The sequence below is a fragment of the Passer montanus genome, unplaced genomic scaffold (genome assembly GCF_014805655.1).
Source record: "Passer montanus isolate IOZ18808 unplaced genomic scaffold, ASM1480565v1 scaffold112, whole genome shotgun sequence".
In the NCBI taxonomy this organism is placed as follows: domain Eukaryota; kingdom Metazoa; phylum Chordata; class Aves; order Passeriformes; family Passeridae; genus Passer; species Passer montanus.
Genome location: NW_024357836.1, coordinates 1,734,796 through 1,759,319, shown reverse-complemented (window position 1 = coordinate 1,759,319; position 24,524 = coordinate 1,734,796). Strand labels below are relative to the sequence as shown.

At 57.9% G+C, this 24,524-nt stretch overlaps 3 protein-coding genes across 3 annotated transcripts in view; all 3 read left to right on the top strand.

The window, feature by feature from the left end:
- Nucleotides 1–3,289: 3,289 nt before the first annotated feature.
- Nucleotides 3,290–5,075, top strand: LOC120514152 (basigin-like; the record flags this gene model as incomplete). Its single annotated transcript, XM_039734348.1, has 1 exon — nt 3,290–5,075. A coding segment is annotated over one exon (555 nt), but the record flags the coding sequence as incomplete, so codon positions are not given.
- Nucleotides 5,072–13,042, top strand: BSG (basigin (Ok blood group)). The gene is made up of 7 exons (XM_039733211.1): nt 5,072–5,260; nt 6,406–6,494; nt 6,924–7,051; nt 9,563–9,836; nt 11,738–11,762; nt 12,067–12,136; nt 12,271–13,042. The coding sequence occupies exons 1-6, from the start codon at nt 5,094–5,096 to the stop codon at nt 12,122–12,124; spliced, it is 741 nt and encodes a 246-aa protein (XP_039589145.1). The 5' UTR covers nt 5,072–5,093; the 3' UTR covers nt 12,125–12,136; nt 12,271–13,042.
- Nucleotides 13,043–14,712: 1,670 nt separating this feature from the next.
- HCN2 (hyperpolarization activated cyclic nucleotide gated potassium and sodium channel 2) overlaps nt 14,713–24,524 on the top strand; it is a 10,079-nt gene continuing 267 nt past the window's right edge. The window contains 8 exon segments of the mRNA XM_039695972.1: nt 14,713–15,185; nt 20,338–20,761; nt 21,423–21,584; nt 22,199–22,417; nt 22,643–22,789; nt 23,043–23,283; nt 23,459–23,623; nt 23,752–24,524. The exon segment at nt 23,752–24,524 is cut by the window's right edge and continues 26 nt beyond it. Of these exon segments, the coding sequence (XP_039551906.1) occupies nt 14,728–15,185; nt 20,338–20,761; nt 21,423–21,584; nt 22,199–22,417; nt 22,643–22,789; nt 23,043–23,283; nt 23,459–23,623; nt 23,752–24,524 (2,589 nt within the window). The 5' untranslated portion in view covers nt 14,713–14,727.

Sequence of the window (24,524 nt, the reverse complement as noted above, 5' to 3'; positions counted from 1 at the left end):
GGGGCACGTCCGCGGCGGGCGGGGCCGGGGCACCGGAGGCGCCCGGGGGTTATCGGGGAACGGCCGGGCCGGGCCGGGCTCGGCTCAGCCCCGGGGCAGCCCCGGAGCTCGGGCGGAGGGTGCCCGGTGGTCGCTTACACCGGAGGGGCCGCCGGTGCTTTCGGGCGCGCCGGGCTCTTTTCTCCTTAGGAAAACCGAGGAGTTTCATTCCCCGCAGCCGCTTCTCCGGTTTCCCGCGGCTGAGGAGCGGCGAGGAGCCTCTAAAGCCTAAAGATGCTGGGGATAATCCGCGGGGCGGGGCGGCTCCGCAGCCCCCGGTGGGCACCGGGAGCTCTGCCCCGGGCTGGGCTCCGCCCTGGCGGGTGCTGGAGGAGCCGGGGGAGCAGCCCTGGCTTTGTGGCTAGCAGCCGCTCCTGGTTTGAATCCTTAAACAATTTGTAGCCTATTTGCGCTTAATTCAGCACCGTGGGACCAAACCCTGGGAGTGAAGGCGTGCGAGGATCCCGGGAAGCGGGGATCCCGGGAAGTGTGTGCTCCGATAGTTCCTTCCTCCAGAAGTGCCTTTTCATTCTGCAGGGCACAGCCTCCTCCCAAAGCTCACACTCCTCACCTGGAGCTGCCCGGCTTGGCCTCATCCCGCTCCCCCCGTGGCCCTGAGGCTTTCCTGGCAGCTTTTCCCTCCAGCCTGGGGGATGAGGAGGAGGCAGCTCCTGTCCTGGCTCTGGAAAGCCCTGCAGGGACAGGGATCAGTTGTGTAATGCCCGTGTTGTCCTGCCTGGCCACGCCTGGGCTCGGTGTGGAGGGGTTTGGCCTCTCCAGGTCTGGTTTAAGGAGCAGGCTGGGTAGCATCTCGCCCCACGGAGCATGGGTCAGTGTGTGCCTGGACTCTGTGCCCTCAGGGGAGGGACCCTGACTTCGACCTGGCTGTGCAAAGCTTAAGGGCAGATTTTATAGCTGTTTTAAATGGCAAAAAAGGTTAGATCCTCAATTATCTCTTCCCAAACCGAGAAGCAAAGGTCAGGCCAGGCAGGAACCTGGCCCCAGTGTGGCTCTGGCCAGGCTCTGCCACCCTGAGCACTGCTGTTAACACCCCGGGGACTCCTCCCTCTGCGGGGGGAGAGGTTGTTTTTAGTTTGAAGGTGACTCTGGAGAGTGTTATCTGGTCTCTCTGCCTTCCCTGCTGGCTCAGATACCACGCCGTGCCCGGGGAAACATCCAGGAGCGTCTGGGCTTGGGGAGCTGAGCCCCACTTGCAGCCTGGCACCCTCTGGGACATGTGGCAGCAGCCCTGATCCACCCCAGTGGGCTGGTGCTGGCCGTGCTCCTGTTCTTGGGGCTCAACAGGCGCTTTTTCCAGCCCAGGGTTGGGATTTCTGCTCGGGACAGGGAGGGCATTAATCCCATGGGAACGCGAGTGGTGCTGGCTGCTGCTGCTGCTTGCTGGAGCCTTTTAACCTGTTTGAGCTGCACGAGGCACCCTCTAACTCGGAGCAAATAACCTTGCACAGCTTATTTTGTCAGCGTGCAGTAATCACCTTGTAGCTGTAAAACCCTTGATCTTTAGCAGTTCTGGGCTGTGCTTGCAGCAGGCGGGCTCGGACAAGTGCTGTGGGCACTGCCAGGGCTTGATCACAGGCCTGTGGTGTGGAAAAACCCCTTCTGGCAGGCAGGGCAGTGGTTCTGGGGGTGGAACCCAGCTGATGGCCCCATCCCATAACGTCTCTGGGTGCCCCTGAACCTCCTGGTCAGTTAAAATTCCTGTCTGCTTTCTCCTAAGAGTGCTTTGGTCACCCCACAGTGGGGGTCCTTTCTCGTTCAGCCATGCTTATTCTTCAAGACTTTTACAGCTTTAGTAGGAAAAGCTAGTTTTTCCTTTGAAAAATGTGGAATTAATTTCTTTAGGGGTCAAGCTTAGCTTACAGGCTAACTTGTCTTTCTTGAGTTTGCTCAAACTTGGGTTTGTGACACTGATTTGTTCCTCAAATTCTTTTGTTCCGTTTTGTTCTCACAACAAGCAGCCTTAGGATTTCTCATTAAAACATCTCCAGGCTTTCAAAACCACCCAAAAACTTTTCCTAAGCCCTCTTCCTCTGTGCCTGTACGTCACGGTGCATCCGTGGAGGGCTGTGTATAATCACAAAGTGCTTTTAACTGAGCAGAATTAATTCCTGGAAGGTTCTTGGGGTGCCTGTTAGCACAGGAAGGATGTGTCTCAAGCTCAGCTCCTCCTGAAATCTGGCTGGGGGCGAGTCACATAGTGACCTCCACTTGTGCCTGATGGTTTTTCCTGAAGTGGAGCTGCTGAGCCTCCCTTCCTGCCTGCCCTGGGAGGGCTCCTGGGGCTCTGTGGCTGCTGCCCCACGCCTGCCCTGGAGCCCCAGGGTGTTTGGCAGCTCCACTGCCCAGACCGACCTTTGGACTGGCTGGTTCCAGCTCTGAACCTTCTGGCTGCAAGGGCAGGGTGAAAAACACCCCAATTCCAGCCTGTGCCTCTGGTCTGCTGCTTGCCAGTTCAGCTCTGCAGGCTGAGATGAAAAGTCAGATTTCCCCGTTTGTACGACAACAAATTTACAACTTTCCTCACCTGGCTCGTGACGTCTTGTGGTCTGCAAGACTTTCCTCCTCCTCCCCAAAAAAATTCTTACCTTGGGGTTGTGCTCAGGGGTTCCTGCTGGGGGGCTGAGGGGTGGAAGGAGGGTGTGGGCAGGCCAGGGGCTGGTGGCTGCTACGTGTGGCTGTGCCACGGCCAGCCAGGGGGGGCCTGGGCCCCGGCCAGCTCCGAGCTGCAGCCAGGCAGCCCGGGGCTGTGCAGCGAGGGGGAATGGACACCTTCCTCCTGGGGCCACTGGGGCTCACTGAAGCTTTTTTCCTGTTGTAATTTTCTTACTCAAACTGGCTCTGAGGGGGCTCGCTCAGGGTCCTGCTGCCTTCCACACGGTGATGTGAGCTGTGCAGCACAGGCTGGGGGATGTGGGGGCTGCATCAGCCCCTGAAACACAATTGTAGTGTTTTTATTGTGCTTTGGTGCCACACAGGGGCCTTGGGCTGTGCCTCACAGCAGGTGGGAGATGCCAGGGGCATCCAGTTTGGACAGTGGCACACACTGAGTGCAGTGGAGCTGCAGGAGATGTGAAATGCAAGCGAGCAGCCCTGCCTGAGCCAGGCAGAGTTCAGAGTGTGGAGGGGAGGGAGGGAAGAGCACGCTGATGTGGAGACAGCGTGCAGCCTCTTCTCACTCACCCAGGGTTGTTTGTGCTTGTGGAAGGTGAATTCTTGCTTTTTGCACTAACACTTTGCACTAATACCTCTTCAACTCATAGCTGGTTTTATAAAGTCACCGCTGTCTCAAAAGAGACTGGCTCAGGACAGCGTGGAGTTGTACTGCGAGGCGATTGGCAATCCCATCCCCGAGATCCAGTGGTGGTTTGAGGGCAACGACCCCAATGAGACCTATGCCCAGCTCTGGGATGGCGCACGGCAGGACCGTGTCAAAATCAACGCCACCTACAACCTGCACTCTACCAGCACCATCTCCATCGCCAACCTCACGGGCGACGACTCGGGCATGTATGAGTGCCGGGCTAGCAACGACCCCGACCGCAACCACTTGTCGAAGAGCCCCAAAGTCAAGTGGATCCGTTCCCAGGCGAACGTTTTTGTCATCGAACGTGAGTGGCCACGCCGAGGCCTTGGCACTTGCTCGGACACCGGTGTCTTGAGTCTCCTGCCGTGCTCACCCCTGCACCCGTGTCCTCCCGAAAGCTCCCCCCACCCTCCCCCCCCGGCTGTAGAAGTGAGAGACTCCCACCCTCTGTCGGTGTCCCCACCACCACCTGTGACTTGACCCGGAATGGCCCTGCTCAAAAAGGGTTGTGGCTTCCCAATCCGTTCGCCCTCCGGCGATCCCGCGCCTTTTCCGGAGCCAAGGAACCTGGAACCCGTCCCCGAGCGCCTCCGAGCCCCGGTGCTGGCTGCAGAATTGAGCCTTCATTCTGTGGTTGACTGTGCCCTAACCACCACTGACCAGCAGCCCTTCCCTGCGGCTCGTACAGCTCCCGCTCCTTCCAGCAGCCCTGCTTTGAGCTCGCTTCTGTGCTGGTGAAACCCAGACTGTTGGGAAAACAAATCCTGCTTTGAGGTCTTGAGATGCACCCGTTTTTGAAGTGGCCGTGTCTGTGTGACACCTGAGTGTTGGTGGTGTTGCTTGTGCTGGGGACGTGGCCGGGTTCCCCCTCGCAGCGCAGCGCCCAGGCTGCTTCCAGATAGAAACCTGGGAGGGGGATTCGGGTCCTGCTGAGGTCTCCCCGTGAGTGCTGGAGTTAGGAGAGCTGCCTTTTCAGCAGAAGTGTGCTGCGGAGTGCAGAACTCCAGCAGAACCCTCCTTCCAGTGGAGTTTGGAGAGGAGGAAATGAAAATGCCTGTCAGCCCTGGCAGGAGCTGGGATGGAGATGGGTGGAAGGGATGGGGCTGTAGTGGCACTGGGGCTGTGCAGTGGTGCTGCTGATGGCAGCTGCCTTCTCGGACAGCCTCCTACAAGTAGAAATGCCTGAGTCATCTTAGGTTGCATAATTTACTGCTGCCTGGCACATGGAGGTCCAGGACCTCTCTGTGTTCTCCCTGGAGCCATTCTGACCGAGCCCTTTGGGCTGCCACATGATCCTGTCTGCTCCCCCTCACCACAGAGGGTCCCTCTGTGCTACCTGGAGGTTCTGAAGCTGCTCAGGTGCTGGGAGGTGTTGACACCCGGGCGCTGTGGTGGCTCAGAGCAGCAGAGAGCCGTGCTCTGCCCTTCAGAGTGACCTTTTCCATTGCTTATTGAGCACTGGGGCTGCACCCGTGGGAGGGACAGCGGAGATTGGAGCCATGCAGGACACAGCAGCCAGCCTGCTCGTGGGGGGAGCAGCTGCAGGGCCATCCCAGGCCTGGCCACCTGGCCTTGGGGACTCTCTGGTGCTGGCCAGGTGTGGTAGGGATCTGTGTGAAGGTAAGTGGAAGCTGGGAGTAGAGACAAGGAGCTGTGGGGTTTGCATTGCAGGTTCTCGGGCACCTCGTCAGCTCTGCCCTACCCTGGGTTAATTTAAATCCAATTCTTTATGAATGCAGGTCCAGAAATTACTACTGGTGTGACTGAGGCTTCTGGCAAGGTGATCCTGAGCTGTAACATATCTGCACCACACCTCGCCATCACGGGCCACAAGTGGATTCACAAGGAGAAGACCCTGGTGGAGGACAGCAACTCGGGTGCTTTTACCAGCTACGAGTGAGTGTCAGGGCAAGGCAGAGCCTGGGCACGGGCAGGGTTTTGTCCCAGAAAGCAGCTGGTGTTTGCTGGCAGCTGGAACCTGGGCTGAGTTCTTGCAGCCCTGCTGATGGGGCTTAGGGACTGTGGAGTTTAACAGAGTTTTGGTAAGGCCCTGCACTCTCCTTTATGGGGAGGAGGGCAGTGAAAAGGAGGAGAAAGGGGCAGTTCTGTGCCACAAATATCCTCTTAGAAAGAGATTTCCTCATCTGAAGCAGGTGTTCAGCTGGACTCTGGCTATTCAGAGCTCTGAAGGCCACCAGCTGCCAGCTCCCCGTGCATGCAGCAAGAGCCTCCAGTGCAGGTTGTGTCTCCCTGGGGCTTTGTGCCCCTTCCAGAGTCCCAGAAGGAGCTGTGATCCATGCTGGGCACAGCCATACCAACCTTATTGTGGCAGTGCAATGAGCTTTCCTTTCTGATTACAGTCAGGCCTGGCTGGCAGTGACCCAGCAGCTGTGGAGGCATCATGTCCCTTTGTATGGCAGTGCCGACGTGCCTGTCTCCCCATAGCAACAGGGAGCTGAACAAGGATTAAAGTATTTATAACCCAGCCTCCCTCGCGTGACCTCAATTCCTCAGCTGAGTGGTTTTTGGAAGTGGGAAGCGCCGTGCAGGGCAGAGCTAACAAACAGCCCCTTGTCCCAGTGCAGCCATGGGACAAAGTGTGGGCCCCTTCCCTCGAGTGGGTATTACTGAGCAGCAGAATGGGATGTTTGTTGCAGGGCTGCATAATCCACTAAATCTCATTGCAGCAGCTTTACAGCAAGGAGAATGCGAGAGTTTTTCCTCTGTGAGGGGATCAGTGCAAAGCAGCACGGCCTGGGTGATCTTTGCCACTGCTTTGCCCTGTGTTTCACAGAGCTGGAGCAGTGATCAGGCATGACAAACCCGTGTCAGACGTGGTGCACATGAAACCCTCTCCTGCCACCCTCAGTGTGTGAGGAGAGTGGAGGCTTGGCTTGCTCTGGGTACACAGAGTAAATATTCTGCTGGAATGGGGGAAGTTTGCTGTGGAGGAGCCTGCTGATGCTTGTGGGTGTGTGATTCCATGAGTCTGGAGACGGGATGAGTTTGCTGGATGCTTACCTGAGCCCTGTTTTTGGCAGAATCCAGGGGAAGGTGGAGGAGCACTCTGGCATCTACGAGTGCGTCTTCGAGGCAAACCCGCAGATAAGAGGAGAAGTGAATATTTCTGGTAATTCCATCTCCTGGCTCCTGGGGTCTGAGGAGGGGCCTGGGGAAGCTGTGACCTCCTGAACACTTTGCTGAGGTGCCTTTTCAGCTGCTCCCGGCCCTCGTCTGGCTGCAGGGCTCTGCTCTCTGAGAGGCAGTGCTGTTGTCAGGCCATTGCTGTGTCTGCAGGGTCAGCCCTTTGATCTGGCATTAAACCAGCCTTCTGTGGGCTTGTTCCCACAGGAATCATGGATAGAGGGATAATACCTGCTGCACAAATCTGGGCCTTTCCTTGAAGCTGCACTTCCCTCTTTAAAAATGCCAAACTAGTGAGAGGAACAGCGTGACTGAGGTTTTGGGGTGATTCTGGTGGGGCGGGCTGCAGGAAGCACAAATCTGTGTGATTTCTATGACATGTCCAAACTTTATTTTTTTTCCCCCTCTTGCCTAGTTCCCCCCCAGGTGTCAGCTTACAAGAAGTCAGAGCATGGGAATGAGGGGGACACGGGCGTGCTGACCTGCAAGAATCCCTCTTTCCCTGCTGTCACCACTTGGACCTGGCACAAGAGTGGGCACGGGGTAAGTGCTGTGGTTTGCTCCTTCTTCCAGTCCTTGTGGCACCAGAATTGCTCCAAAGCTCAGTGCTCCCCAGGAGGGGGGTTTCTGTGGTGGTCAGCACTGCCCTGATGTAGGAGTGTGCCCTGTGTTGACGGAGTGACTAAATTATTTTTTGTCTGCTTAAAAAGGCAAAAAGCCCAGAAATTTCTCCCTCAATTTGGTACAAAGACTCCTCACAGGACCTTTGGGACTTCACCTCAGACCTGGGGCTGAGACAGAGGCCAAGAGGTCCCACCTGGGTAATTCACTAGAAGAGGAAGAGAACAAAGGAAATAACTGCTTTAGTGGGGTGTTTTACCAGGAGCAAGATCCTCTTGCCCCTAGGCTCAGTTTTTCTCTGCAAGAGCTTTGTTATTTTGCCTTTCATTAAACCTTTTTCTGTTTCCAACACTACCTCAAAAGCCATCCTGCTAATTTTATGCCATTCAAGGTAGCTGGGCTATCTCAAGTGTGATGGGTTCTCTAAAAGCTCATAAAACCCAACTCAGAGAAACCCATCACCCTGAGATCCCTCTTCTTCCTTGTGAAAAATGCCAGTCACTTGGTTTTTAAATTTTTCAAATTGGATAGTAATAAAATTATTACAAAAATAGTAATATAATTAGAGTAATAAAAATTTGGACAATTAGGATTAGGACAATACAAGACAATAAAAACAAAGAGTTACAGACAGTCCAGGTACCTCTTTCTGGGCAAAATAAGCCCGAAAAAGGACAGAGGATTAACCCTTAAAAACAGCAGCCTGTTGCATATTCATACACCTCATACATGGTGCATGAATTCCATTCAAACACAGGATTCTGTCTGATAAACATCTTCCTCTGAATCCTGAGCTGAGTGAGGCAGGAAGAAGTTAATTCCTTCTGATAAAGGAGTAATAAATTATTTTTCTCTGAAAAATTTAGATGTCCTGTGGCTGCTATCTCAGTGCCAGTACCTCATTCCTCTCTTTAAAAGTGTCTTACATAGCAGAGTTTCTATTTTAACGTTGTTATAACCTAAACCTATATTTAACACACTACTTAAGAAAATGAATACAGCATCACTTTCTAACATAACACATACAATGTTCATTTTAATATTTGCCAAGAGCCAATCATATAATACCCATTTTTCTCAGCACATAACTTTCTAACATAACACAGAGTATTCATTTGAATATTTGCAAAAAGCCAATCATAAAATACACTTTTTTCACATTGAGCTAGTGATACAAAAAGTATCTTACATCACATAGTTTCTATTTTAATATTATACTACAGGCTAAAAACTATATTTACCACACTACTTAAAAGAGATTAATACAGCATCACTTTCTAACATAACACACAGAGTATTCATTTTAATATTTGAGAAGAGCCAATCATATAATACATATTTTTCACAATACATCATAACTTTCTACAGCACATATAATATTAATTTTGATATTTGTGAAGAGCAATGGTATAAATGCACATTTTTCACAATAGATCATAACTTTGTAACATAACACATATAGTATTCATTTGAATATTTGCCAGGAGCCAATCCTATAATACGCATTTTTCACACAGCATAACTCTCTAACATAACACATATAGATTCATTTTAATGTTTGTGAAGAGCCAATGGTATAAATACATTTTTTTCACAATACATCATAACTTTGTGACATAACACATACAGTATTCATTTGAATATTTGTGAAGAGTCAATCATATAAATACCCATTTTTCACAATACAGCATAACTTTCTAACACAACACAAGAGTATTCATTTTAATATTTGTGAAGAGCCAATGGTATAAATACACTTTTTTCACAATACAGCGTAACTTTCTAACATAACACCTACAATATTCATTTAATATTTACCAAGGACCAATCCTATAATACACATTTTTCACACAGCACAACTTTTCTAACATAACACAGAGTATTCATTTTAATATTTGAAGAACCAATGGTATAAATACATTTTTTTCACAATACAGCGTAACTTTGTGACATAACACATACGATACTCATTTTAATATTTGTGAAGAGCCAATCATACAAATACCCATTTTTCACAATACGGCATAACTTTCTAACACAACAAATAGAGTATTCATTTTAATATTTGAAGAGCCAATGGTACAAATACGCATTTTTCATGATACAACATAACTTTCTAACACAACACGGAGTATTCATGGCAATGGTATAAATACACATTTTTCACAGAGCATAACTCTCTAACATAACACAGAGTATTCATTTGATATTTGCGAAGGGCCAATGGTATAAATACATTTTTTTTCACAATACAGCATAACTTTCTAACATAACACAGAGTATTAATTTGAATATTTGCGAAGGGCCAATGGTATAAATACATTTTTTTCACAATGCAGCCTAACTTTCTGACACAGCACACACAATATCCATTTACCATCTGCCAGGAGCCAATCCTCTGACACCCATTTTCCCCATCCCTGCTCCCTGCAGCGCCTGGACAACGCCTCGGGGCGTTACATCATCAAGTCTGGCGGCAACAAGACGGAGCTGCGCATCCTGAAGCTGGACATCGAGCAGGACACGGGCGATTATTCCTGCAACGCCGCCAACTCGCTGGGCACGGGCAATGCCACCGTCAGCCTGCGCGTGCGCAGCCGCCTGGCAGCGCTCTGGCCCTTCCTGGGCATCGTGGCAGAGGTGCTCGTTCTCGTCACCATCATCTTCATCTACGAGAAGAGGAGGAAGCCCGATGAGGTTCCTGACGGTGAGAGGCGCCGGGGTTTGAGGCTGTGTGGGAGGGTGGGGTGGTTTGGAGCTCGCAGAGGGCAGGCAGGGTGGGCTTCTGGGGGGCTCTGAGCTCCTCTCTCAGATCAGGGCTGTTTGAGGGCACTTGAGGAGCCGTGTGTACTTCAGCCATGAGGCTGTGCTGTTTGGTGGGCTTCTGGGGGGCTCTGAGCTCCTCTCTCAGATCAGGGCTGGTTGAGGGCACTTGAGGAGCCAGTCTGTGCCTCAGCCATGAGGCTGTGCTGTTCATGGGAGTCCTGCAGTGAGATCTGGAGCAAAAAAGGGTTCTGAGCAGGTCAGGCTGACCCTTTGTCTCAGCAGTTCCTCTGCTTCCCCTGAGTGTCCGCAGGGCTGGATTTGCTTTGGCAGCTCCCACTCTGGACAAGGTGGTTTGTAAATAAGTGCTCGAGCTTTTGTGGTGCTGCAGAGCTGGGAGGACTGTGTCCATGGCTCTGTAAAACCGGGCTTAGCTTAATTTGTGTTCAGTTCAGGATGTTTTGGGTCATCAGATCCACACATCCTGCATCTCAAAGAGCCGGTACTATCTTCAATCTGTTCTGGAAGCACCAGCCCCTCCCTTTCCTTATCGCTGAGGATCTGCATTGTGTCAGCTCCCGGCCTCCTTTATCTGATGCTGTTAACAATGCGGTGTGAATGCTCTGCATCCTTCCTGCCCGGGCCCCCTGCGAGGAGCAGCACAGGGGATAAAGGTCAGATCCCTCCCCCGATTGCAGGGCTTGGAATTCCACTCGAGGCAGTTTCACAAGCAGGTGTTTTGCCCTCTGACACCCCTGGCTGGAAGGCAAACGCTGTCTTTAAAGATGTTGTAGCTGCATCTCCCAGCAAAAGCACGGTGTGGTGTGGTTTGTGATGGCATCAGCCCGGGTCTGTGGGGTGCTGGCCTGTCGGAGCTGTAGCAGATGCTTTCACAGGCAGGTGAATGTGCTGAAATGCCCTGATGCTCCTTGGCAAGAGGAGCTCAAGTTCCCAAGTGCTCAGGGATGAGGACACAGCATCACACCCCTTTGGTGAACACCATGGCTTTACACTGCCATGTAGGAAGTGGTTTTTTCTGCCCCAAAGTCTCTGTAGCTCTGCCCCTCCTGAAGGGTGACAGGTGACCAGTCTGAGCCAGCTCCCCCCAGTACTTTGTGTGAACTGGACCCTCCTGTCACCTGGGCTGGGTGGGGACAGTCTGGCCTGTCTTTGGGGTGCCGTCCTTGCTGGTGTTACCTGTCCACTCTTCCTTTCTCTGCTGCTGGGTGCCACCTCTCATGGTAAGTAGAATGTAGTGCCAGCCCCGTGTCTGCCTCCTCTCACCAGCCGTGGGCAGGTCCTGGTGCCAGGGCAGCCCCAGTGCCCAGAGCATGGGACTGAAGGGCAGCCAGGGCTGGAGAAAAGGTGATGGGGAGCAAAGGAGACATCTGGGAGCCTCCTGTAGGGCGGTGGCAGCTCTCAGGGAGCTGGTGCAAGGCTGCAGGGCTTGGCACGTGTTGGCAGAGGTGTTTCCTTAGCTGTGCTGCTCAGAACGTGGCGTGCAGTGTTTGTGTTGGTGTGTGGGGAGGGAGAAGGGCTTCCTGCTGCTGCTGCTTAGAGCCTGGCTCCTGAAACATCCTGTTTGGCTTCCCCTGTACCTGCTGAGAGTGTGCTGGGATCTGGGAGCCATCCCAGGTCCTGGTGCCGTGGGGGTGAGCACAGAGGGTGGGTCAGGGCAGCTGAGCTCACCACAGGAGCTCTGCCCTCCCCAGTTTCAGGTGGTGGAGGGATGGCTGCCTGGAATGCAGTTCCCACTGCCCTAAGGGGAGGCAGAGGTCACTGTGTGTCCTCTTCCCTGACTGTTTGTTTTTTGCTTTCTCTTTCTGTGCTGTCCTGGATGTGAAGATGATGATGGAGGCTCTGCACCGCTGTGAGTACCTTGCCAGATTTGTGCCAGATCTCATCCAGCCAGGGAATCTGCTCCAAAGATAAAAGCTTTATGCCAAGATAAAAGCTGGCTGGTTGGGACAATACTCAGTCGGGGGAGATGTCCCCCCATGGTTTATTTGATGTCCCCATGTGTAAACCTCACATCCCTGGGGTGGCACTGGGGTCTGACCCTGCTCTGGGATCTGATCTGCACCCTCTGCTGGGACCTGAATTTCATTAATGGCTGAGGGCTGCTGGTGGGGGAAACCTGCTCTCCCTTTCCTCACGCCCCTTCTCCTCCCCAGGAAGAGCAATGCCACAAACCACAAGGACAAGAACGTCCGCCAGAGGAACGCCAACTGAGAGCAGGGCCAGGTGAGTGCCTGGAGCAAGGGCTGCAGCAGCTCATCTGCTCAGGCTCTCTGGGAGCAGCCAGAGGCCCTTCTGGCCCAGCTCTGCCAGCCCAGTGCAGCTTTATCTAACTGGTTTTTCTTTCTCTCTCCTGCCAGATGATGTGCAGATGAAGAACTCGTCTGGACAATTTTATTTTCTTTTAATTTTTTTTGTTAAAATAGCACCATGGAATATTCTAGTGCGTCCTTGTGATTCAGTTACTTCACTTTCTAAGGAAACTTAAGTTGTAGAATATAAAATACACTTTTTTTTTTTTTTAAAGAGTCGTGGGAGGGTTTTTCTACCTGTAAATGTAAATCCTTTGTTCCTGGTAGTCTAGGTCTCTGACTGTCTCTGTCCTAGGTTATTTCATGTTGGTACAGAGTGGGGAGGGGGGTGGGAGTGCAGCTGTGTCCCACCTGCTTGTGGGGGTGAGGGAGGAGCTGCTTTGGTGGCTGTGGGAGATGGCCTGCTCTGAGCAGAGGGTTCAGGAAGAGGTTCTGTGTGTTTCCCAGTGCATCACCAGGAGCAAGGCTGCCCCTTTCCCTGGCCAGGGCTCGTTCCTGGCCTGTCCCCGTCGGGCTGACTCCCAGCCAGCTCTCCTGGTTACTCTGCAGCCAGGAGCTGGCTGCTGGATAAATGATTGCTGTAACTTATTCCATGGGTTGTTCGTGTCTCTGCAGTGGGGAGGGGCAGGGTGAGCTGGGGCTGGGGCTGATTTTAAGGTTTAACAGCTTGTGCTTGTGCCATTGCAGTGTGTGCGTGACTTGGGGGCCTGTGAGCAGACAGGTGCTCAGGGGAGTCTAACACCTCTACTGCTGGTTAGCATTGGACTGTCCCATCTGTTAACACTTCACAAATAAAGATGATTCCTCTCTCTTTTTTCCACCTCTGGACTCTGGTCTCTTCTGGCTGCAGGACACATTGCTGTGTCTGGCTTTGGTGCCAGCTCTGGCTGCCCTCTAATTGCCGAGGAGATGCAGCTCGATGGCTGTGAAATCCTTCAGGAGGGGAGGGAGGGGTGTTCCCTGCTCCACAGTTCCTCAGGTCTGGTGGCTGTGGGGCCAAGGATCAGCCCCAGCCTCGAGGAACCTTCCCAGGCCCTGCTATTTGTGTGTCTCACACTTCTCTAAGCAGCTTTTCTAGGTTGGTTTGGTTTTTTTCCCTGACCTTTATGCTTGGAGAGAGTAAAGGTGTGAGACCTTGGGGCAGGACAGGCTCTGGTGGGGAGTCCCTTCTCTGCTGGCAGCCCCAAGCTCAGGGGCTTTCTGCCAGCATTCCTGCCCCTGGAGTGGGGCAGCAGAGCCCCTGGGCTGAGGAGAAGATACCCAGTGCTCCCAGCTGGCCTGAACTGCTTCGTTCTGTGCACATGACTGAGCCATGGCCTTGCTCTGTGGCCAGATGCTCGTCCCTGCCTGGGATGGGACAAGGGGAGCAGGGCTGGGGTGGCCACCCTGTGCCCAGGGAGGTGGTGGCAGTGCTGGCAGCCTGGTGCTGTGGTGGCTGGGTCCCTCCTGCCAGTGCCTCTGCCTTGCTGTGCTGTGTGAGTGGGTTATGCAAGGCATTCACAGCCTGGCACCATCCTGGTGAAAAATCAATGCGTGGTTTAATTTCCTTTATGAGAATTTTGGGTCCTGGCTGAGCCTGGCACCACTTGTGCCTTTTGTTTGGCTGGGCAGGGACAGGGGGACAGCAGCCCTGGGAGCTGGGCAGGGCATGGAGCTGGCATCGTGCACTTGTCCTGGTGAGCTATGCCATGGCCCAGGGGCTGCCACATCCCACCTGGGGCAGGGATGGCACAATCAGGCCCTGCTGTGGTGCCCCATGTGTTCAGAGGGAGGAGTGGGTGCTCTGAGCTCCCTGCTCAGCCCCTGTGAGGAGAGCCCTGGGCTGCTGCCTCACTTCTTGTCCCCCACATCTCCAGTCCCGCGTTGGGGTTCAGCTGGATCGGCGTCCCCGTGGGCTGGGGACAGCTGAGGGGTGGCAGGGCTCTGCCCAGCAGGGGTTTGGAGAAATGAGCTGCTCCTGGAGGCACCGGGCTGAGCCTGAGCTGTGGAGCTGCAGAATGAGGCTGCTGTGCTCCGCAGGGTGATTTTGGGGTGTCTCCTGTCCTGGGACTCCGCAGGGTGATTTCGGGGTGTCTCCTGCCCTGGGGCTCAGCGCGGAGCCCGCGGCTGTGGGTGCCCGGCCGGGGCACGGCTCTGGCTGCGGTTCTGTCCCGGGGCACCAGGTGGTGCCACCGCCGCGGCTCCGTGACCCGGCGGGGCTCGCTCGGACCCGCGGCTCCGGCCATCCCCGACACCCGGGGGCTCTGGCCGAGCCGTTCCCGCGGCAGAGGGCAGGATGTTCTTTCTTCCCGATGTTCTTCCAGAGCACCAGCCCCCTTGGCGGGTGTCCGGTGCCCAGCTTCGGGTGCTGGCGCTGTCCCGGGGCACCGGTCCGGGGTCTCCATCCCCGGGACACCTCGGGGGGCTCCTCCTGCCCAGGTTCAGCGGGGGCTCAGCGATGGGGCTGGGGGCGGTGGGAGGGCAGAGCCCCGTCCCTGCCCCGGGGGCAGGCAGCGCTCCCTACGGATGGGCTGGCATCAGCGGAGCCCCGCGGGGAGAGCGGCCGGCCCCGCACCGGGGACCGCGCTGCCGGAGACCGGGGCCGTCGGGGCGGGAGGTGGATGCCCCGTGCCGGTGGGCCGCGGCGGGAAGGGGTCCCCGAACGGCGAGTGCCGTCGCGGGGAAGCGCCGCGCAGCCCCGGCCCGGAGCCGCCCCGCGAGCCCAAGGTCTCCTTCTCCTGCGGCGGCGGCGGCGCGTCCCCCGGCGGGGCCAAGGCGGCCGAGGAGGGGGCGAGCGAGGATGCGGCCGAGGAGGTCCGCGGGAGCCAGGCCAGCTTCATGCAGCGGCAGTTCGGGGCGATGCTCCAGCCCGGCGTCAACAAGTTCTCGCTGCGGATGTTCGGCTCGCAGAAGGCGGTGGAGAGGGAGCAGGAGCGCGTCAAGTCGGCGGGGGCCTGGATCATCCACCCCTACAGCGACTTCAGGTGCGGGGGTGCCCGCGGGGTTCCCCGCAGCCCGCGGGGCCGGGCGGGGAGCGGGGCTGCCGGTGCGGCCGGGCCGAGGGCACCTTGAGCCGGCGGCGGGCGCGGGAGGGGACGAGGCAGGCATCCCCCTCCCCAGCGCAGCCAGCGCCGCTCCGGGGATGCCGGGAGCCCTCGCGGTGCCTGAGCAAGGGCATCCCCTCGTCCCCTCGTCCTTCCCGGGGTCTCGGCAGGTTCGGCCCGGCTCGGCCCTGCTGAGCCCCACCGGGCCTTGGCTCTGTCCCCGGAGCTCCCCGGGGTTCGGTGTCCCCCTCCCTGGGCAGGGGGATGTGCTTTGCCGCTGCCTGGCACAGCGTTGTGAAGGCTCCCCCCTCCCCCAAGGAGGCCTGATTCTGTCCCTGGGGTTCAGCCGCTTTGAGGGGCATTCTTCTGGCTCCTGAGAGTCCCCAAAATCCAGCCTGTGTGTCTGCCAGGCGAGGAATGACAGACCCGGGAGAAAGGCTCTGCAGCTCCATCTCCTTCCCATCCCCTGAGCCCTGGCGAGCTCCGGAGTGCCAAATGCTTCCCGAGTCGTGTGAAAGCTACCGGGAGGGATGGCTGCGCCGGCTGGGGCAGGCAGCACGGCATCCTGCGGGGATGGGGAGGCCGAGCCCCCGCTGGCGCTGCTGCCGAGCCAGCACTGGGAGGACCCCGGCCCAGAGAGCTCGAAGGGGCTGGAGAGCCTTTGGGCAGGGGCTGGGGGGCCGAGGGGCTCAGCCCCAAGTGGTTGTGCTGCTGTGCTGGTGAGAGGTTTGGGGTGGCTTGAGGGAGGCTTTGCTGGGTGCCTGGGTGGGGGATCCCCCCGAGGCAGAGCTCAGGGTCTGCTCACTGCTGACACTGATGGGTCCCCGTGGGCTGGGGGTCCCTGGGGCAGGTGAGGTGGCCGTGGGCTCAGGGCAGGGAGCAGCACCTTCACCTCCTGCCTTCACCCTTGTGTGCTGCTCCTGGGCTGCTCTGGCACCTTCCAGAGGAGCAGCTGGAGGCCTCTGGGCACCCCTCAGGGCCGATTTCCCTGCACAGGGGTTTGAGCTCTTCCCCCCTGGGAATCTCCCATGGGAAACCAGTGGAGCCCCCTCCTCATCTCACGGGCTGGGCACTGGGTTCTGCTGCAGCTTTGGGGTGAGAATTGGTCACCCTGCCCGGCCACTGCCAGTCCTGTGGCAGAGGGAGCTCCAGTGTCCCTGCCGTGACAGAGCAGAGGTGGCAGTGCCAGGTGGATCCTGGGGGCTGCCGAGCAGGAGGACTTCACCCTTCCTCACTCCCTGTGCTCCTCCTCACCCTCAGCAGCTGTGGGATGTTGGGGGAGGCTGGGGGTGGGGTGACCCCCATACCTGCACTGGGCAGAGCCTGCCCTGCCTCTCTGAGCTGGCAGAGCCGTGGTGCTGGTGGTCCCCCTCCAGCGAGCCTGCAGTGGGCTTGAGGCCTCAGAGGATTCCCCAGAGTGCAGCAGCATCGCTCCCTGGACTGGTGCTTGCAGCAGGCAGGTGGGTGCTGGAGTGACCTTGGGGAGTCACCCTGGCTGTCCTGCCCTGCACGGGCTTCGTCCTCCTGGAACCGCTATCGAGACTTGAAACCCATTGGGGCAGAGTGGCTGCCTGTGTTTTGATGCTGGAAGTGGCGTAGGAGAGTTCCCTGCCCAGTGGGGAGGAGCTGCAGGCAGAGCCATGGCATCCTCCAGCTCCACAAGCGTGCACAGGAACAGGATCAGCCCACGCCAGGCTGGGCTGAGGAACCCGCTCTGCCTGTGCCCGTTGGGGACGTGAGTGCCTCCCTCCCATGTTGTCCTGCCTTAAAGTAATCAAAAAAGCATTTATCCACTAATGATAATGGAGCGTGACCTGGTGGTGTTTGCCCTGCAAAATCCATTTCCCATCTTAGGGGAAAATCATTCTCCATCTGTGACATCATTTCATAATCAGGGTTGTTTAGCAATCCTGGCTCCTCATGGCCATGGTGCTGCCTTCGTTCACACACAATTCAGGGCAGATTTGCTCCAGGAACCAAAGTTGCTATTTACATAAATATTGAATGACGAGGAAGCAATCAGGGCGGCTGGTGAGATCCTGAGCTGCAAATCTGATCAAAGAGACCTTGTAAGCATGTGCTGGAGCAGGGCCACCTCCTTTTGGGTGCTGGGCAACGATTGTCACTGACTTTGCCACTTCTGATCTCTGGAGGAGCAGCCAAGCTGTGCCAGCTCCTTCATTGCTTCTTTTGGGGTTTCTGCACTTGCCCTGGGGCACCTCTTTGGGAGCTGCAGCTGGTGGTTTGGACGTGGTGGCAGTGCCCATCGCCCTGTGAGCACCAAGGGGCTGCTCAGGGGTTACTCCAGGCTGGGCTGGGACTGGAGCTGGGCAGGAGGTTCTCACTGATGATGATTTTCTGTTGCAAGAGCCGTTCCTGCATGTGAATCAGGGGCAAAGATGCAGCCAGAGCATGTCCCTGGTGTTGCTTGGCTGGAGCCTTCCTTGCCCAGGTTGAAATGCTTCCAGGGGCTTTCCCTCTGCCTGGATGGTGCTCCTGAGCAGAGGGACGGGGCTCACCAGCTGCTCCTGCTCCTGCTGTGTGACAGCTCTGGTGCTGGAGTTCCCGTTCCCTGTGGTGAGGGTGTTGGGAGCTGGGCCCCTCCCTCTGCAGCGTCAGCTGCTGAAAGCCACCTCAAGGGGAGGACAGGCTGTGACCGGCTTGGGGGATGGTGAAGGTTTGGGTCCTTGAGCAGTTTGCGAAGCCTTTACACCCCCTTCCCTCTTCCCCCGGGGTGAAAGACTTTCCCAGGGTAGAGGGCACCAGTCATTCATCACAACTGGTTGTACTGGGATCTGTGCGTTGGCCACCACTGCTCATCAGCTTGGGCAAACTTCTGCCATGGCTCCACAGCCCACTTCTCACAGCACTCTCATTTTTAGAAGATGAGTATTTAGTGCGAGTTTGCAAAGTGCCGATCCTGCCTCAATCCTGCACCAATCCCACACAGATCTTCCACTGATCCCGTGCTGCTCCTGCCCACCAGGCAGCCTGGCTGGCATCTGGGCCCCATCAGAGCCAAAGGGCTCCGACCTCAGGGGCAGAGGGGGTCTGAAGGAGCTCTGCCCAACCCGGTGTCTGTCCCGTGGGATCAGCACAGACAGGAGTGGTTGGATCATCCCTGCCATTCCCTGGAGCTCTGAGTGCTGCCAGTGGAGTTAAGCAGGGACTATTCTGGCATATATACAGCCCCCTCTAGGGCTTGGCCCCTACTCTTACCTTGCCCAGGAGCTCGGAGCAGCGCCGCTGTGCCAGGCCTTGGGCGGGTGATGGAGCAGGAAGGTGGCAGCAGGGGCTTTGGGCATCTCCTGTCATCACTGCTGTCGTACAATTGGGTCAGAAGCGAGGGAGGGGTGTCGAGGATCCTGATTAATTTGTTTTCAGATATTTTTAGTAGCCTGGATTGGATCTTTTTTCTATGCACATGAACCTTCCAAGGAAGCGAGCGTTGGCATCGCACGCTGCTCCCCGGGGCGATCGCACAGGGTCACTTGTGTGCAGTGGGGGATCAGGAGCAGTTTATCTTTCTCCACAGGGCCAATTCTGCCCTGGCTCAGCCAGATTGCAGAGGGATTGGAGCCAGAGGGGAGTTTTGCCCAGCTGGCGTGGTTATTTAATCTTTGTTCTTCGCAGCTTTGCATGGCTAATGCCCCTGTGGGAGCCACGCAGCGCAGCAGGGTCAGTCTGAGCGGGAGCTGCCAGGGGCTTTAGGGACACATCCAGCCCCACAGCAGCTCTGCTGATTTCAGCATCCCTGGGAGGTCATGCCGTGCGTGGGAGCCCAGGGGTCCAGCTGGGCCTCTTTGGTGCCAGCAGCCAGAGGTCGGTGTAGGGGCGCAGGGGGGGCACAGCTCCTGTGCCCAGGGTACCCTGGGGACCGCCCTGGTCTGAAGTCATGGTTTTGCAGCAGTGACATCACTCCCGGTTGCCACGGCAATGTCTCACATGAGGAAGGTGTCATTGGAGAAAGGTCAGGAGCTGGGATGCTCAGCTCCTTCTGGTCCTGCGCTAGTCTGCGCAGTGGGGGGGTGGGGACCTGGCCCACCGCCCCCTCCTGTGTGCGTGGGGGTCTCCTTCTCGTCCCCTCGTCCCCTCATCCCCCAGGGCACAGCGTGGCCGTGGCACCCCCCGCCCATCATCCTGCAGCTCCCAGGGTGGGCTGAGCAGGACGCGTGGGCGGGGGTCCTGCGTGTCCGTGAACGTGGCACCGAGGGGCATCCCCCCACTCCTGCCCCCCGCCCAGGCGAGGCAGGGCCGAGGTGTCCTCCGCGTCATCCCGCCGTGACAGAGCCGCGGTGACCTTGCAGATGCTCGGAAAGGTCACCGGGAGAGGGGGACGCGGAGGAAGGGGACAGGGATGGGGCGAGGCAGGAGGGGGCGGAGGAGCAGCGCAGCCCAGGCAGGGCCGGGGCTGCGGGCGTCCGGCCGGGGCTGCGGGCGCTGCCGCCGCCAGCTGCAGCCGTACGTGCTCCGCTGCACCGGAGCCGCGGCGGCTCCTTCCACCGCCCCCGCGCTGCGGGGCCCGCGGGCAGACCCCAGCCCGGCATCCCCGAGCCGCCACCCCGCCTGGCCCCGGGTGGCGCCGGGGGGAGGCGGCCCTGGCTGTCCCCAGGGACTGTCCCCTGTCCTTGGGTCCTCACTTTGGGAGGGCAGGAAGAGGGGGCTGCTCCCAGGGCTCGCGGATGCTGAGTCCACCCGCGAGCTTGAGCACTGCCGGTCGTTTGGGGGTCCCCAGCCCACGGGATGGCCCCGGGCAGCTCAGCTGGAGCGTGTCCCCCTCTGGTGCTTGGTGCCATCGTTGTGCCCTCCCCCAGGACCTGCTGCCACGGGCCAGATCAGAGCAGCAGAAGCTCTCAGTCCCATCCTCTGTCTCAGTCAGGGGCTCTGCTGGCTGCAAGAACCCTGGGAGCAGTTTGGAGAGCGGGGAGCAGGATGTGGTGTCTGGGGAGAGGAGGGCGTTCCTGTGGCTGAGGTGGCATTAGAGTGACAGTAGCCCAGTGGCACAGGTCCCTTAGGGCAGGGCATGGTGGTTGGGTCCCCTTGGCATGGAGGGGACTCTGGTGACATCCTCCACCATCTTCTCGCTCCCCAGGTTTTACTGGGACTTCACGATGCTGCTCTTCATGGTCGGCAACCTGATCATCATCCCCGTGGGCATCACCTTCTTCAAGGAGGAGACCACGGCCCCCTGGATCGTGTTCAACGTGGTCTCTGACACCTTCTTCCTGATGGACCTGGTGCTGAACTTCCGGACCGGGATTGTCATTGAGGACAACACAGAAATCATCCTGGACCCCGAGAAGATCAAGAAGAAGTACCTCAAGACCTGGTTTGTGGTGGATTTTGTCTCCTCCATCCCCGTGGACTACGTTTTCCTCATTGTGGAGAAGGGCATAGACTCGGAGGTGTACAAGACAGCCCGCGCCCTCCGCATCGTGCGCTTCACCAAGATCCTGAGCCTGCTGCGCCTGCTGCGCCTCTCGCGCCTCATCCGCTACATCCACCAGTGGGAGGAGGTGAGGACCTGCTCTGCGAGCCTCTGGCAGCAGCTGGATGGCTGGAGAGACTGGCAGCTGGAGTGCAGTGGCTCCCTGACAAGCTGGCAGGGTGCAGAGGACCTGTGGGGCCGTGTGTGGGGCTGGCGGGTGGCTGGAACCCACCCTGGAGGGTTCGGGGCATCCCTGAGCTGTGACATAACACCCAGCATGGCTGGCACATGCTGGCACACCATCCCCTGCTCTGCCAGCAGTAGGACCCTGTCCCCCTGCCCAGCTCAGCACCTCCTGGCTCCTTACCCCACCAGGAGCTCGGGGAACACTGAGGACAGCAGGACCCCCAGCCCTTTGGGGGCCTCCAGCTTTGAGGGGGCATGCCCAGCTTTGCTGCGTGGCTCTGGCGCATGCCCTGGGAGCTGCCCTGCTCCCTCCTCAGTGCCCAGAGTATTTGTGTGTCCCTGATCCTCGTCAAGGCTCGCTGCCATTAGCGCTCCCCGGGCGGCAGCGCGGCGGCACCCGCCGGCTATAAATAGGCAGGTGGAGCACAGCCACCTCGAGGCCAGAGCCAGGCCAGCCACAGGAGCCTCTTCCAGCTGAGGCCATGCAGGTCGGTGCCCTGAGCAGGGCTGGGCACTGGGGGACAGTCCCCAGGCTCACCTCCTGCCATGCCACCCACCCACAGATCTTCCACATGACCTACGACCTGGCCAGCGCCGTGATGAGGATCATCAACCTCATTGGGATGATGCTGCTGCTCTGCCACTGGGATGGCTGCCTCCAGTTCCTGGTGCCCATGCTGCAGGATTTCCCCCAGAACTGCTGGGTGTCCATCAACGGCATGGTGGTGAGTTCCATCTGCCCCACACCGTGCTCCTGCCCGCTCCCTGGGGCTCCCACCCATCCCCATATCATCCATCCTCCAGCCCCAGGAGATGCCATCCCCCGTGGGCAGGGCTGTGGTGCCCCATGGTGCATGGAGAACCCAGCCCCAGATGCTGGTGTCACCCTGGTGAGGTGTCACAGGACCTGGAGCAGGGGATTGATCAGGGTGGGAGGAATATGCTGACATGGGGCTCTTGGCCCCATCCCCTGCCGCTTTCTCCTGCTCATTAGCCACAAAGCTGCTATTAATAAATAATGGCTCCTGTTTCTAATTGCTGCCTCTCAGCCCTGCAGCCTCCTGCAAATGGCCCTTTTCCCCTGTCTGTCTCATCCTGTTTCATCAAATTTCCATCTCTGCTTTGTTCCGCCTGGCTTCCTCCTCTTCCTCCCTTGCCTGTCTCACCCTTATCCTTCCCGGGGGAGTTCGGAAAGTTTGAAAAGTTTGCTTTTCAACAAATTCCTATTGCTGTGAGAGAGCTGGGCCTGTGGCCAGGCGTGAGCCACCCACCTCGAGCAATGCTCACACACACACACACACGCACACGCATGGCTGAGCTGTTGTCCCTGTCACCGCAGAACGACTCCTGGAGTGAGCTGTACTCCTTCGCCCTCTTCAAGTCCATGAGCCACATGCTGTGCATCGGCTACGGGAAGCAGGCGCCCGAGAGCATGACGGACATCTGGCTGACCATGCTCAGCATGATCGTGGGGGCCACCTGCTACGCCATGTTCATCGGCCACGCCACCGCCCTCATCCAGTCGCTGGACTCCTCCCGGCGCCAGTACCAGGAGAAGGTAGGGCTGTGCTGGATGGGGTCACAGCTTTGTCCCCTCCTGGACCTGTAGCTGTGTAGGGTGAGGGGTCCCAGTCAGGAGCAGGAGTGGGGAGATGCAGTGGGGCCAATGCCATGGGATGTGGGTGCAGGGTTCCCAGTCAGGAGCAGGAGTGGGGTGATGCAGTGGGATCAATGCCATGGGATGTGGGTGCAGGGTCCCAGCTGACACCAGCTCTCCCCACAGTACAAGCAGGTGGAGCAGTACATGTCCTTCCACAAGCTGCCCGCTGACTTCCGCCAGAAGATCCACGACTACTACGAGCACCGCTACCAGGGCAAGATGTTTGATGAGGACAGCATCCTGGGGGAGCTCAACGAGCCCCTGCGTGAGGTGAGGGCTGGAGAGCTGGGAGGAGGATGGGGATTACCCCACCTGCCAAGGGAAGGGATCCCCTGCTCCTTGCTGTGGGTCCCACCAGCTCCTGCCATGCTTGGGGTCGAACACCTCTTGCAGCAGCTTTGCAGCTCTGTGTGGGAGCATGTCCATGCACAATCTGCACGCCAAAGTGTCCATGAGATTGGGGTGGGGAGTGTATTGCAGGGGAAGCATGTCCAGCTTCCTGGGCTCACCCACTTCCCCACAGGAAATCGTGAACTTCAACTGCCGCAAGCTGGTGGCCTCGATGCCGCTGTTTGCCAACGCCGACCCCAACTTCGTCACGGCCATGCTGACCAAGCTGAAGTTTGAGGTGTTCCAGCCGGGCGACTACATCATCCGAGAGGGCACCATTGGCAAGAAGATGTACTTCATCCAGCACGGCGTGGTCAGCATCCTCACCAAGGGCAACAAGGAGATGAAACTCTCCGACGGCTCCTACTTTGGGGGTGAGCACTGGCAGGACTGAGCCTGGGTCCCCTCGTGGGGTCTGTGAGAGTCACTGGGACACCTCTGCTGTCTCAGGGCACCCACTGCGTGGTGGTTCTCACACCCTGCTCTGGGCCTGTCCTGTTTTGTCCTCCATGGTGGAGTTCTGACCTTGGCCCTGGTGTTTTCCCCCAGAGATCTGCTTGCTGACCCGTGGCCGGCGCACGGCCAGTGTCCGTGCAGATACCTACTGCCGCCTCTACTCACTCTCAGTGGACAACTTCAACGAGGTGCTGGAGGAGTACCCCATGATGAGACGGGCCTTTGAGACTGTGGCCATCGACCGTCTCGACCGCATCGGTAGGACACAGGGGGACCTGGGGGGCAGAGGGGGTGTCTTGGCAAAGGGGGCAGCTGTGGTCCCCATGGGAACCAGCAGCACCAGTACAGGGTCTCACTGTGCTTCTTCTCTGGCCTTCTCCCTGTAGGGAAGAAGAACTCGATCCTGCTCCACAAAGTGCAGCACGACCTCAACTCAGGTGTCTTCAACAACCAGGAGAACGAGATCATCCAGGAGATCGTCAAGTACGACCGGGAGATGGTGCAGCAGGCGGAGCTGCAGCAGCACACGGCCATGTACAGCCCCGTCCAGCCGCAGGTCACCTCCGCCATCGCCACCCTCCAGCAAGCCGTCGCCATGAGCTTCTGCCCGCAGATGGCCAGCCCGCTGGTGGGCTCCATGGCGCTGGGCTCGCCCCGCATGATGCGCCGCTTGCAGTACGCCCAGGCCGTGCCCAGCCCCTTCGCCGTGTCCCCCGTGCTGCTGCAGCAGAGCCCCCCGCCGCAGCCGCAGCCCCCCGTGCCCCACGCCAACCCCTCGCCCTCGCAGGACCCGGCGCAGCCCGCGGCCCTGCCCGCCTCCACCAGCGCCTTCGCCGCGGCCGCGGCCAGCCCGCCGTCCCAAAGCCCGCTGGCCAGCCGGACGTTCGCCTACGGAGGTGCCCCCGGGCCGCTGGGCTCGCAGCTGTCCCTCAGCCAGCAGCCAGCGCCCAGCTCGCCCCAGCGCCTGGCCGCCCACAAGAGCACACAGGCGCTGCACACCAGCAGCCTCAGCCAGGATTCGCGGCCCCTCTCGGCCTCGCAGCCCTCGCTGCCCCACGGGCTGGCGGCCGGCAGCACCCAGAGCCCCCCGGCCTCCGCCCGCGAGTCCAGCACCTCCATCGGAGCGGGCCCGGCCGCCGCCTCGCCGGGCCCGGGCCCT